This window comes from Mustela putorius, unplaced genomic scaffold (genome assembly GCF_011764305.1).
Source record: "Mustela putorius furo isolate JIRA1106 unplaced genomic scaffold, ASM1176430v1.1 tig00004041_pilon_pilon_pilon, whole genome shotgun sequence".
NCBI lineage: Eukaryota > Metazoa > Chordata > Mammalia > Carnivora > Mustelidae > Mustela > Mustela putorius.
The window spans coordinates 575145-588430 of record NW_025422176.1 but is presented as its reverse complement, the minus strand read 5'-3'; the positions used below and the strand labels follow the sequence as shown (position 1 = coordinate 588430).

General features: G+C 47.8%; 1 protein-coding gene across 1 annotated transcript in view; it reads right to left on the bottom strand.

Annotated features, from left to right (window-relative positions):
• Positions 1-10491: 10491 nt before the first annotated feature.
• The window catches only part of OTOA (otoancorin), a 61141-nt gene continuing 58346 nt past the window's right edge, over positions 10492-13286 (bottom strand). Inside the window, exon 29 of the mRNA XM_013049727.2 lies at positions 10492-11080. Within this exon, the coding sequence (XP_012905181.2) occupies positions 11016-11080 (65 nt within the window). The 3' untranslated portion in view covers positions 10492-11015. The remainder of the gene's footprint in view (positions 11081-13286) is intronic.

Here is a 13286-nt window from a genome sequence, read left to right as displayed (position 1 = left end):
GTGGTGTTCCCCAGCTCCTGTGACAAGGTGATTCCCTACTGTGGCAGGGGGAGGGCTCTCAGGTCCGCAGTACAAGACCTTCCACCAAACCAGCCAGCCCTAGGGCCCTCCGCACCTTCCTCAGTTGACATCCTGAAAAGTTGACTGGGCCAAAATGTCAACCACACATATACTCTCCCATAAGCCTTGGCACCTGCCCTCAAATATGCCCAAAAAAACTCATGTGCCACACTGAGAACAACAGTAGCTAACACTGAATAAACACTTCCAAGCCCTCTGCAACCATTATCTTAATGTTTGTAACACATCCAGGAGTTAGGTTAAATAATCCACGGTTAAGACCAAAATTCTAAACCAGTGACTCTTCCATGTGGTAATTAGGGCTTGTCTCCTGCCTCCATCTTCTTTTCTAACCCTTCTAGAAAACCTCTGAGGTGGAAGAATTTGTAAGTGAAAAATCACCCCATTTTTCTCAAGTGTGGGGGAGGGGAACGATCACAGCCACCTTCAACCAAGAGTGTGAAAAATAAGCTTAACCAAACCTGAGATGAACTTCATAACGCCTTTGAAAAGATGGATAAATCAAATAGCATTTGTCCATCTCCCACTCTTCGAAATTATATGCACGCACCTGAAGTTGAAGCAAAGAAATCCATTAACCAAACCGAAAATCATGAAACCCAGATTTAGAGATGTATCCCCTTGTTCTAATGAATGTCCAATTCAGAATACCATTTTGTCTTCAAAGAGCCCTGAAGGTTCTCATCTTTGTTATCTTTCTGTTGTTAGCAGAAATATTATATCTTTGAAAAGAAAGGGGGAAAAAAAACCATTATTCTGAGAGCTAAAACAGAAAGGTCTTTGAACTATTGAGAGATAAATCAGCTCATAGTTACCAATAAACCAAAAAGAAAAAAGAGATTATTTCAAACCAAGTAGGAAAGGTGCCCAGATGAACTCAGTATCAAGTCAACTGAATGTAGGCTTCCTCAAAACTGGATAGGGCCTGGCTAACCAGTAACTCTACAGAATTTATGATTTTCATGCACGCCTTCTTTTTTAATACCCGTCATTGAGATTCAATTTGCACACCGTAGAACTTACCCATGTAAATTACCCACGTCCATTCTTCTAGTATATTCAGAATTGCGCAACCATCACCACAAATCAAGTTTGCCACATTTCCATCACCCCAAAAAGAAACTCTGCACCTCTTAGTAGCAGTTGCTCTTCATCCTGCCCTCCCCCCAATACCAGCAATCACTCCTTTCCTTTCTGTCTCTGTAGATTCCAGACATCTCATATAAGTGGATATATATATTAGGTTGTCTTTTGTGACAGGCTTCTTCCACTTAACGTTGTGTTTTCGAGGTTCATCCTGGTCGGAGCAGGTGTCCTTACTTCATTCCGTCATATGGATAGACCCATAAAGATAGACCACTCTTCAGTCCATGGACATTTGGGTTGTTTCCACCTGCTCTGACTGACCTTTTGAAAGGCTCGTTCCCATTGTGGTATTAAAAATGGAACAAAACGGCACATCTGAGACAGCAAGAAACAGTGAGAACGTTCTTGCAGGGCTCTCGGGGAGAGGGGTTGGTGGCTCGTCCTTGGGTAGACGAATCACAAATGGTCCCTTTTGATTTTTTATTTTATTTTATTTATTTATTTGACACAAGTAGGCAGAGAGGCAGGCAGAGAGAGAGAGGGAAGCAGGCTCCCTGCTGAGCAGAGAGCCCGATGCGGGGCTCGATCCCAGGACCCTGGGATCATAACCTGAGCTGAAGGCAGAGGACTAACCCACTGAGCCACCCAGGTGTCCCCTGGTTGTTTTTTCTTTTTTTTTTTTTTTTTTTCCACATAACCTGTTTCTGAAGCTTTCCCTGCTTCTTTTGCTTTTTTATTTTTTTAACAATCACTACAATTACTTCACTGCATTTTTGCCGACTTCTTGTATCACATGTCTAACACTCTGATGTAAACACACACATTTATCTTTCTTGCTGGGTGTGTGTTAGGCATTTGACAAAGTCTCAGCTCCCCCAGCGTTTGCCTGCATGAACCAACCAAATCAAAATCTGCAAAAGGAGGACTCTCCAGTGTCTCTACGGTCTTGCTGTAAAGATTTCACGGCCGTAGCCTCTAAAATTACTTCATCAAGTTCAATGGATATGTGTACTTCAGTTCTTGGCTAGCCCAATTTTTTTTTTCCCGACAGTGTTGCTAATGGTATTTCTGTGGCAGACTTCTTGTGGAACACACTAGTTGAAATGTCAAAAAGCATAGGGTTTAAAAAGCTTTTCTCCAATGCAATATACTCCTTCACACATGACACGGGGACTTGATTCGCATGATGTCATAGGGGTATTTTCTTGGTTAGATTAAAATTTTGTTTGCATGCATTTTTCAATGGCTTCCAGTGACTGAATAGCAATATAGGTAAGAAGAAGCTTAAAGTCTTAAGTAATAGATATTTTGTAGCTCTAAAAGCAGCACAATTCCCCTCCGAGAAAGCTGGTCTGTGACAACAGAGAGGACTCTATTCTGTGGGGAACCTAGGGGAGCTTGTCAACAAGTTCGGAAGGAGAAGTCAGAAAGAGTGAGAATTCTCTGCAATTAAGGTGTCACCCAAGGAAGAGGTAATGCCTCTTCATGACATCAGTAACAAACTCGATCAGATAAAACAGGGCAGCACTCACTGACCTTCCCCGCTGGAAGGAGACAGCCATCTCGAATCAAAGGGATGCTGGAAACCGTCTCTAGGATTCCCCTTGCGGTGTTTGGAGGATGCATTCTTTCATACCGGATGTTTTAATGGACAGTCAGATCCCAGCAGGAAGTGGATGGCACACTCGGATGGGGTTATCGAGGGCAGTTGAATGAAGAAATTATTACAGACGGGACGCCTGGGTGGCTCAGTTGGTTAAGCAGCTGCCTTCGGCTCAGGTCATGATCCCAGTGTCCTGGGATCGAGTCCCACATCGGGCTCCTTGCTCGGCAGGGAGTCTGCTTCTCCCTCTGCCTCTGCCTGCCATTCTGTCTGCCTGTGTTCACGCTCTCTCTCTCTCTGACAAATAAATTTTAAAAAATCTTTAAAAAAAAAAAAAAAAGAAATTATTACAGAGGTGTGGGTAGGGTTAAGAGAAAACATGAGATGGGAAGTACCTTGGAATTGTCAACAGTGGGAGCCCTTACCACCCCTGTCTAAAAGGGAAAGGGGAGAGACAGGTCTCTGGACCCCAGGGAACGGAAGTTATAAGAAAGAGCTGTTTCCTTCAAGGAGAAGCGCAGCCACTGCTAATCCTCAGGACGGTGCGAAGGGAGCTGGACCCTCCAAGGGCCTGTAACCAGGGCCCTCCGGCAGATGCAATTGAGAAGAATGGAGAGTGGATCCAGAGGTGTAAGTAGAAAGTATCCAACACATTAGCAAAAAAGCCAGGCAGCTTGATCTGAGCTTTTAAAAAGTACAGAAGTCGGGTGCCTGGGTGGCTCAGTTGGTTAAGCGGAGTCCCAGGATCGAGTCCCACATCAGGCTCCCAGCCCCATGGGGAGTCTGCTTCTCCCTCTGACCCTCCTCCCTCTCATGCTTTCTCTCAATCTCTCTTTCTCAAATAAATAAATAAAATCTTAAAAAAAAAAATTAAAAGTACAGAAGTCGTAAAAAAGTCTCCTGGGAATGAGCAGACATTGGAGGCTCCCAGAAGCTGGTATTCCAAGCAGCTGGAGAATCAAAACAGCATTTAAAATACAGGGCTGGGGCACCTGGGTGGCTCAGTGGGTTGGGCCTCTGCCTTTGGCTCGGGTCATGATCCCAGCATCCTGGGATCGAGCCTGGCATCGGGCTCTCTGCTTGGCGGGGAGCCTGCTTCCCCCTCTCTCTCTGCCTGTCTCTCTGCCTACTTGTGATCTCTGTCAAATGAATAAATAAATAAATAAATAAATAAGTCTTTGAAAATAAATAGATAGATAGATAGATAGATAGATAGATAGATAAAATACAGAGCTTTCTCTGGAAGAGAAAAGGTAGGTCCGCCTGACAGTATGCCTACTGCATCTACCCAGAGAGGATTTCCCAGAGCCTGGACCGAGGCACACACTGGAGCCACTAGAAGAAGCCATGACGGCCCAAAAGTCTTACTGGAAAGTGCAGTGACAGGTACTGGAGGAGAGATCTGTGTGCACACCACCACAAGGATCCCATGAGTGTCGGGCCCTGGGAAGAAGTGGGGAGCCAGAGCATGTGTACTGGGGTTCAGCATCATTACATATCATCTCCAAGCTTCTGTTCTTTCATTTTGATAACTAAGTAATTGACAAGACCAGTGTGGGTGTCTGATTAGGGGAACGGTCATGGACTATACACCAAGAGAGAAAAGCCTCTGGCATCTGTGCAAAGATCACAGAGGCCTTCACAAGAAGTCATAAGACAAGTGCTGTGCGATGCCACTTAGAAAATGAAACTTGGTGGGGGGGGCGGGGGGTGCCTGGGGAGCTCAGTGGGTTGGATGTCTGCTTTCAGCTCAGGTCATGATCCTGGGGTCCTGGGATCAAGACCAGCATTGGGCTCCTTGCTCAGTGGGAGCCTGCTTCTCCCTCTGCCTCTGCCTCTCCCTCTTCTCGTGCTCTCTCTCTCTCAAATAAATAAAATCTTTAAAAAAAAAAAATAATGACACTTGGAAAGAGCAAGTTGCTGTGTGAGCAAACCCAGACTATATAAGAGGGCTAAAGGCCCCTCCCCGGCACCCCAGAATTCTTGCCCTCCACAATGCTAAATCAGGAGGAAGAAAAGCAGGAGCTGATACTGGCTCCCCTTGGGGAACGGGAGGCAGAGGCCCAATTGGACAAGCAGATCCACATTCAGACTCGGGTCCCTGGAGTCAGTTGTTATGGCGCAGTCTCCCTGAGGCCAAATTCCCAACAAGCAATGCCCGTGGAGGGGCAGAGAAGCAAGTCTCTCACCTCCAATGAGAGTCATCTCCGGAACAAGTCTGGGGCTCCAGGCAGAAACTTTAAATACTATTTTGCTATTTAATCACCTGTGTGAAGACAGTTTTCAAAAACAGGGTCCCTGCAACCCATCAGAGCCGACGGCGCATCTGAACTGAATTCAGGGTAAAGCTTGGTGCTGGCTGGGGCCCCGTGAAGCCAGGATGTCCATACTCTCCTTGTTACAAAGAAAATAGCACTTTGTGGTCAGCTGTGGGGTTTCATCTGGGGCTTGGGTCCTCTTCCAAGATCGCTGGCTGTTTTCAAACTTGAGTTCCTTATGATTTTATGACTGAGGTCTCCATTCTTTTGCTGGTGGTCAGCAGGGATCTCTAAGCTCCAAAGGTCCACACTAGAACCTCTCCACATGGTCCCCTCCAGAGGTTCTCTTATGCTGAGTACCTCTGACTTCAGGAAGGGCCTAGTTCCGTTTAATGGTGCAGCTGGTTAGGTCAGGCCCACCCAGATGATCTCCTTTTGATTAAGCCAAGAAATTAATAAAAATTAGTCACAGAAGTGATAGTGTATCATATCCATAGGTTCTGCCTGTATTCAAGGAGATGAGATTACATAGGGTACATACACCAAGGAGCTTGGGGCCTTCTTAGAATTCTGTCCGACACAGCTTGGTAACTGAACTCTTCTGGAATCAGCTCTTTCCTGTTCAGTCAGTATGATCTGGGGTAAGGTGTATCATCTTCCAATCCACAGTATGGAACCAGCACTGGTGAGGAGGGCATGTGAAAGGCACGGTGTGTGAGTCAGCTTTGGCTGCGGTAACAAATAACCCCAAAGTCTCAATGGCTTCCCATAACAAGTATTTTATATCTCGCTCCTGAGGATTCAGGTTGGTTATGGATCTGCTGGGTATGGAATCCAGTGGCACTGTTGACATTGAAAGGTGGACCAGAGCAGTGCCTCCCAGTATGACCTGCTGTTTCCCTGCATGCAAGGGTGGGTTCATGTGTGTTCCATGTTTCCTTATCTACATGTTGCCTCCTACAGAAAAGCAACTACTAACAGGTCAGGCTTAATCATGCGAGCCCATTTAGGATGGTTGTTGGTGAAATCTATCACTTCTGTTCATGTCCCAACAACCAAAGCAAAGTCACATGGCAAAGGCCCGGATGTACACTCATCAAAGGAGGAATCAAGAGAATTGGGGATAGTCTTTCAGGCCACCACACAGAAGAGTGTTCCAGAGGGCTTCAGAGACTGAAGGCAATTCCACAGTCTTCTCCTAAGAATGCCTTCCAGTTCCCATCAGCATATGTCTTCTCTGACTTATCAAGGGCCAGGATGGAGGGGAAGACCAGGAAGGTGGCCAAGTTGCAGATATCTGTCCAAAGGTCAGATCAGCCCATATCCCTTTCAGAAACAATCAGTAACTGAGGCAGCGAAGGCAGAAAACTATAAAAGGAATCCCCTAGGGTGACTGAAAATCCTAGGGGGTCCCTGGATGCCTGAGATGGATTTATAGAGCAGGTATTTGCTCCAAGACACACTTTGGAGATGTCCTATCTATTCACTATGTGGCCTGGCAATTCTGCAATGTTTAATTTTATTTTTATTTTGCTTTAAAAAAAAAACATATAGGGGCGCCTGGGTGGCTCAGTGGGTTAAGCCGCTGCCTTCGGCTCAGGTCATGATCTCAGGGTCCTGGGATCGAGTCCCGCATCGGGCTCTCTGCTCGGCAGGGAGCCTGCTTCCGTCTCTCTCTCTCTCTGCCTGCCCCTCCGACTACTTGTGATTTCTCTCTGTCAAATAAATAAATAAAATCTTAAAAAAAAACAAACATATAATGTGTTCTTTGTTTCAGGGATACAGGTCTGTGAATCATCAGTCTTACACAGTTCACAGCACTCACCATAGTGACTCATCAATGTCCATCACCAGCCACCCCATCCCTCCCCGCCCACCCCAGGAACCCTCAGTTTGTTTCCTGAGATTAAGAGTCTTTGATGGTTTGTCTCGTTCTCTGGTTTTATCATTTCATTTTTCCCTCTCTTCCTCTATGACCCTCTGTCTTGTTTCTCAAATTCCTCATATCAGTGAGATCCTATGATAATGGTCTTTCTCTGACTTATTTCACTCAGCATAATGTTCTCTAGTTCCATACAAGTCCTTACAAATGGCAAGGTTTTGTTTTTTTGATGGCTGTATAGTAAATTCCTGTGTGTGTGTGTGTATCTCACATCTTCTTTATCCATTCATCTGTTGATGGACATCGAGGTTCTTTCCATAGTTTGGTCATTGTGGACATTGCTGCTATAAACATTCAGGTGCACGTGACCTTCGGATCACTACGTTTGTATCTTTGGGGTAAATACCCAGTAGTACGATTGCTGGGCCATAGGGTAATTCTATTTTCAACTTTTTGAGGAACCTCCATGCTGTTTTCCAGAGTGGCTGGACCAGCTTGCCTTCCCACCAACAGTGTAGGAGGGTTCCCCTTTCTCCGCATCCTCACGAACATCTGTCCTTTCCTGACTTGTTAATTTTAGCCATTCTGACTGGCGTGAGGTGGTATCTCACTGAGGTTTTCATTTTATTTCCTTAATTAATTTTATTTTTACTCTTTAAAAAAATTTTTGTACATATATGTTTTCCAGGGAAGCAATATAGATCTTTTTAAAAGACTGTATTTATTTATTTGTTACAGAGAGAGAGAGAGAGAGAGAGAAAACACAGGCAGAGGCAGAAAGAGAAGCAGGCTCCCCACTGAGCAAGGAGCCTGATGCAAGACTCGATCCCAGGACCCTGGGATCATGACCTGAACCAAAGGCAGTAGCTTAACCGACTGAGCCACCCGGGCATCCCAATATAGATGTTTTTAAAGGTAAGAATGGGCAGTAAACTTTTAAGGACAGACAACACCGAAAACTTAATATTAAGTTCTTTGCCGTGTTGTCACTCTCCATCATGACAGCATTTCCTTGGTAAAGCCAAGTACACAAACACACACACATACACACACACACCCTCCAAGACATAGCTACCTCTCCTTGGCCATGCAGCCCATCCCCAGCAGCTGTGGTAACTCCATGGGCACCAGGACTCAAGAGAATAATGTAATTCTAGGTCCCACCGGATGGCAAACTGAAGTTACAGGAACCCTTCCAGCCTGCATCAAGCCAGGCTCAGCGTGTGGATGCCTGAGGGTGGGGGTTCCACGAAAGGATCATGCTGACATGATATTCAAATATTAGACACCTGGTGTGGTGCAGGTCCTGACCAGTCAGGACCACGGCCAGCACACGGTGACCTGCCTAGGAGGGAGTGACCATGAGACCATGATCCCTGCCCCCCCCACCAGCGGCATTGGGGGTGGGGGCGGCTGTAGAAGAGGGAGGCTGGGGGTCCAGCAGCGTGTTGACATTGAAACGGGTTGACACTGAACAGTGAACGGGAGCAGCACCTGCCAGAGTGACCCGCTGCTTCCCTGCATGCAAAGGACTGAGCATCTCAACCTGAGACCTCGAGGGGTCCTGCAGGGCATAAGCTGGATTTGTCTTCCTGCCTGAGGCAACCACCAATTATATGTGCTGTGAGGCAAGCTGGCCTCCCGCCAGAGGAGGAGGTGAAGGGATTTACAGAATCGCTCTCTGATCTGACTTATTGGAGAAGCTAAAACATACTCATCCGGAAAGTAGCATGGTGCGAGGTAAAAAGTCAAGACACAAACCCTCACTATCCGAGAGGCCTTCGGCTAGTGTTCCTTAACCTCTAAGGCTTAGTCCCCTCATCTGGAAAATGGGCATCATAACTGCATCCTCCTGGCAGATTGGTGATGACAACAAAGTGAGCTAACACAGGCTCACTGCACTGCTCTAAGGTTCCCTTAGAGCAGTGCCTGATGCAGACCTGGCCTTCTGGGAGACATGACTATGATCTAAGATTGGACCAGGATCCAGGAATTCAATCAAAACCAAATGATCAGAGTTCGGGAAGGTGAGGTGGAGCGCCCAGATGGTTGAACCAGTTACACAGCTGACTCCTGATTTCAGCCCAGGTCATGATCTCAGGGTCCTGGGATCGAGCCCCGTGCCTGGCTCCCTGCTCAGCAGGGAGTCTGTCTGCTTGAAGACTCTCTCTCTCTCCCTCTGCCCCTCCCCCTGCTCACGTGCACACTCGCGGCTCTCTCCCCTTCTCTCTGAAATAAATAAATAAATCTTAAAAAACAAAAAAGAAGAAGGGAAGGGAAGGGGAGGCACAGAAGCTCCATGACGTGGGCAGCGTGAAGACTGACTCAAAGGGAAGCTGTGTTTACTGATGTTCCCCAGGAAAATCCAAGGCCAAAGGAGAAAGTGGGAATACTGAGCAGGATCCGAGGCTGCTTGGACCCGACCGGAACCTGCACAGACCCATTCTCGTGCAACCCCCGTCCCTGAGCAGCCAGTCTGGCCCAGCTAAACTGGGCGGCTCGTGCTGTCGGCAACAAGATCAATGATCTGTGACTAAAAAACCACACGAGGGCGCCTGGGTGGCTCAGTGGTTGAGCCGCTGCCTTCGGCTCGGGTCATGATCTCAGGGTCCTGGGATCGAGTCCCGCATCGGGCTCTCTGCTCAGCAGGGAGCCTGCTTCCTCCTCTCTCTCTCTCTCTCTCTCTCTCTGCCTGCCTCTCTGCCTACTTGTGATTTCTCTCTGTCAAATAAATAAATAAAATCTTAAAAAAAAAAAAAAAAAAAAAAAAAACACGAGCTGCCATTTCCCCGCCAGGACAAACGAAGAACCAAGTCAGACCCTATGCAGCACCTGCAAGGCCACACCTTCCATATGCCAGTCTTCTGATGTTCTAGAATAAACTGCACGTGATATCTGAAAATACACCAGTCCCTACAACACTACCCGTGCTGCTTTTTAAAATCCACCCACCTCTTATGGAACGCCAGAGATGTTTGGAAACTCGGGCAGGCTTTTTGTCTTATCTAGATGAGACAGGTCTACTGTGGACGCGTGATCAGGAAGAGAACGCAGAGCCCGCTGGTGACAGAACCCAAGTGCCCAGGACGCCTAACTTGCAACCAAAGGGAATTCATGAGAAGCAGCTCTGATTGTTGTTTTTGAGGCAGTAGAACACCTGGGGGACTGCCATCCCCCTCTCCTGAGCCAAAGGCCAAGGGCATCCTGCAGATTTCCAGAAGGAACTCCATCCCTCCCCGCCGCCAAAAGGATTGGCCCAGGGGGCTGACTTCGCTCTGCCGGGCAATCATCACATGGGTGACTGACTTACACTGTGTATTTTCTTTTATTTCAACCCATCCCCAAAGCCCAGAGCAACTTAAACCCAGAAGAGCCACCACTTTCGTCCAAAAAGGAATTTTTTTGAAAGCTTAACTGATAACTCCACGGCCATTCATTCAGCTGACTCCCAAGGAAATGGAAGGCATCTGGAAAATGTATTTAAAAATTGATTTAACGTTGGGCCGTGTTAAATGTTTTAATTTCCAAGCAATGCAAGGGCCACTAAAACATCAATTAGTCCCAGCAATCAGGTAGGAATATTGGCTTCTGTTGAGGGATTCATTTATTTCAGCTCTGCTAAATATCTAAGAAGGAGAAATCCAATGCAGCCTACAGCTCCGAGGGAGGGGACATTCAGCCAGAGAAGAATCCAGATCAGGGCCCAGCTAAAATGGTGCCCTTGCCAGCATCCACCACCCCCTGGCATCTCTCTCTCCAGAGGGAAGGCAGTGACTTGCACATAAGGTCCTCATGCTGGTGACAGAAAACACCCTTCCCTCCCCACAGTTTCTCTCTCTCCGAGCTGGAAAGCATGAGAGCTTGAAACGGGGCAGAGAACAGCTCCATGATGAGAACACAGGCCGGTGTAAGAACTTTTTCTCATCATTTTTAATCATTATTCTTCCTTCCAGTGCCTTCTAAATTTCAAGGCCCTGGGGTCTTCCCTGTCCCAGTGGAGGCTGTGGGTTGGGGTAGTAGGGGTCTCACAGTCTGGAGGGCCTCTGTTTCCACACAGCGGGGCCAGTTGCTCGGGCACTGAAGGGCCATCTGCACGTGCTGCTCATCACACGGTCTTGGGCAGGAGAACCAGCAGACAGCCCAGCCAAGGACCCCAGGTGACAGGGCCTCCTAGAAGGAGACAAGAGTGCACACGTCTCAGCAGCCTGCAGAGGGCAAACCCTGAAAGCCCAGCTCCCTGGGTCTCCCTCTGGACCACTCACTTGATCTCCCAGAATGCTGTTGGCTCTTCTCTGAGGCAGGAAGAAGGACCTCAAAGCGGGGGATGGGGGAGATTGGGGGCAAGGTTGGGGGAGTGCAGGCACAGGAACGACAGAGCAGCAGGGTAGTAGAAATTAAATGACATTGTGTGAATCAGTTTGTAGCAGAGCTGCCTTAATCCTAAGAGTCACCTGGGGAGACTGTTAAAAATGCAGATTCCAGGGGGTGCCTGGGTGGTTCCGGTCATGGTCTCAGGGTCCTAGCATGGAGCCCACTTTGGGCTCCCTGCTCGACCAAGCCTGGGGTGAGGCCCCAGGAATCTGTATTTGAAGGACTCCTCCGAGGTAATCCTGATAATGAAGCAAGTTCAGGAAACCAGATTAAGGGCCTCCCACACAGGAAGTGCCCGTGGGGTGAAGGGAAAGCGAAGGGCATCGAGGGTCGCGCGGGGACAGCACTTCCTGACACGGCTGGTTCAAGGGCGGGGACACCACTTCCTGACAGGGCTGGTTCAAGGGAAAACTGGTCCTGTGTCTGCACAGGGGCTTGAGCAATAGTCATTAAAATGACCAAGGCATGCACCCTCTGACCCAGCACTGCCACTTTGAAGATTTTATCCCGCGGATATACTCAAACAAATGCAAATGGTAAGTGCTTAATAGAAAAAGAAAAATATGGGGAAAAAATTTTTTAAAAAATAGGGGGAAATGTCCGTCTGTAGACATCTGGTGAAATACTTATGGTCTAGCCAGGAAACCGACAACTGCCTGGCTCCCGTGTGCAGAAACAGAACCGCCTCCCACATACACTGTTAGGTGAGATAGGCAAGGTGCAGAACAAAGGCGGAAACAACCATTTAAAAAAGTGCACAGGTGATCTATGGAGGTGCAGAGACTATCTCTGGACAAATACACAAGAAGCTGGTAACACGACTTGCCTCAGGAGAAGGGAGGTGACAAGGTGACAAGGGGACAGGGGACAGAGGGAGACCTTTCACTGCATTCCTTTTCAGCCTTATACATTTTGAATCCTGTGCATTATCTCTTGTGTTATCTAATTCACATAAAACACAATAGTTAAAAACAATTTTTAAATGGTGGCACCTGGGTGGCTCCACTGGTTCGGGGTCCAACCCCTGATTTCAGCTCAGGTCATGCTCGGAGGGTGGGGAGATCGAGCTCCGCATCAGGCTCTGCGCTGGCCGTGGAGCCTGCTGAAGGTTCTCCCTCTTCCCCTCAGCCCGTCCCCTCCACACTGTACCTACCCTCTGCTCTCTCTCCCTAAAAAAAAATAAACTAATTAAAAATGTATGCATGTAACTTCAATGAAGTTTTGGGTTTTTTAAGATTTTATTTATTATTTATTATTATTTGTCAGAAAGGGAGAGGGAGCAAGGGCTCAAGCAGGGGGAGCAGCAGGCAGAGGGAGAGGCAGGCTCCCCGCTGAACAAGGAACCGGATGCAGGACTTGATCCCAGGACGCTGGGATCATGGCCTGAGCTGAAGGCAGCAGCTTAACCAAATGACCCACCCAGGTGCCCCTGAAGGCAGATGCTTAACCAACTGAGCCACCTAGGCATCCCACTTCAATGAAAAGTTTTTAAAATAACAGTAAATCAGGTGTGCCTGATTTCAGCCCAGGTCATGACCTCAGGGCATGGGATCGAGCCCTGTGTTGGGCTCCATGCACAGTGGGGAGTCTGCTTGGGATTCTCTCTCCCTCTCCCTTGGTCCCTCTCCCCTGCCACACTCAAATAAATAAGTAAACTTTAAAAAGAAAAAAAAAAAAAAAACAATCGTAGTAAATCGAAGGTCATGGCTCCTGCTTAAAATGCCACCTCAGGCCATTTGTGGCTGCAGAAATTGGGGATCCCCCAGTTCTCCATCACCAAGGGAAGGCTGGGGCAGACGGAGGGAGATTTGCCCACTGGCTAATCCCCCCAAGCCTATGTCAGCTGTCTCACCCCTGTGTTCCCTGTCACAGAACCTGTCATAGTGCCTCACGACCGCCATTCTATGAACGCCTTCCCACCCCCGCTTGCTCGATGGAGGGCTCAGTGAGCACTGAGGACACACGTGGCTTGGTCACTGCTGTCTCCCCAGAATCCAACAAGGTG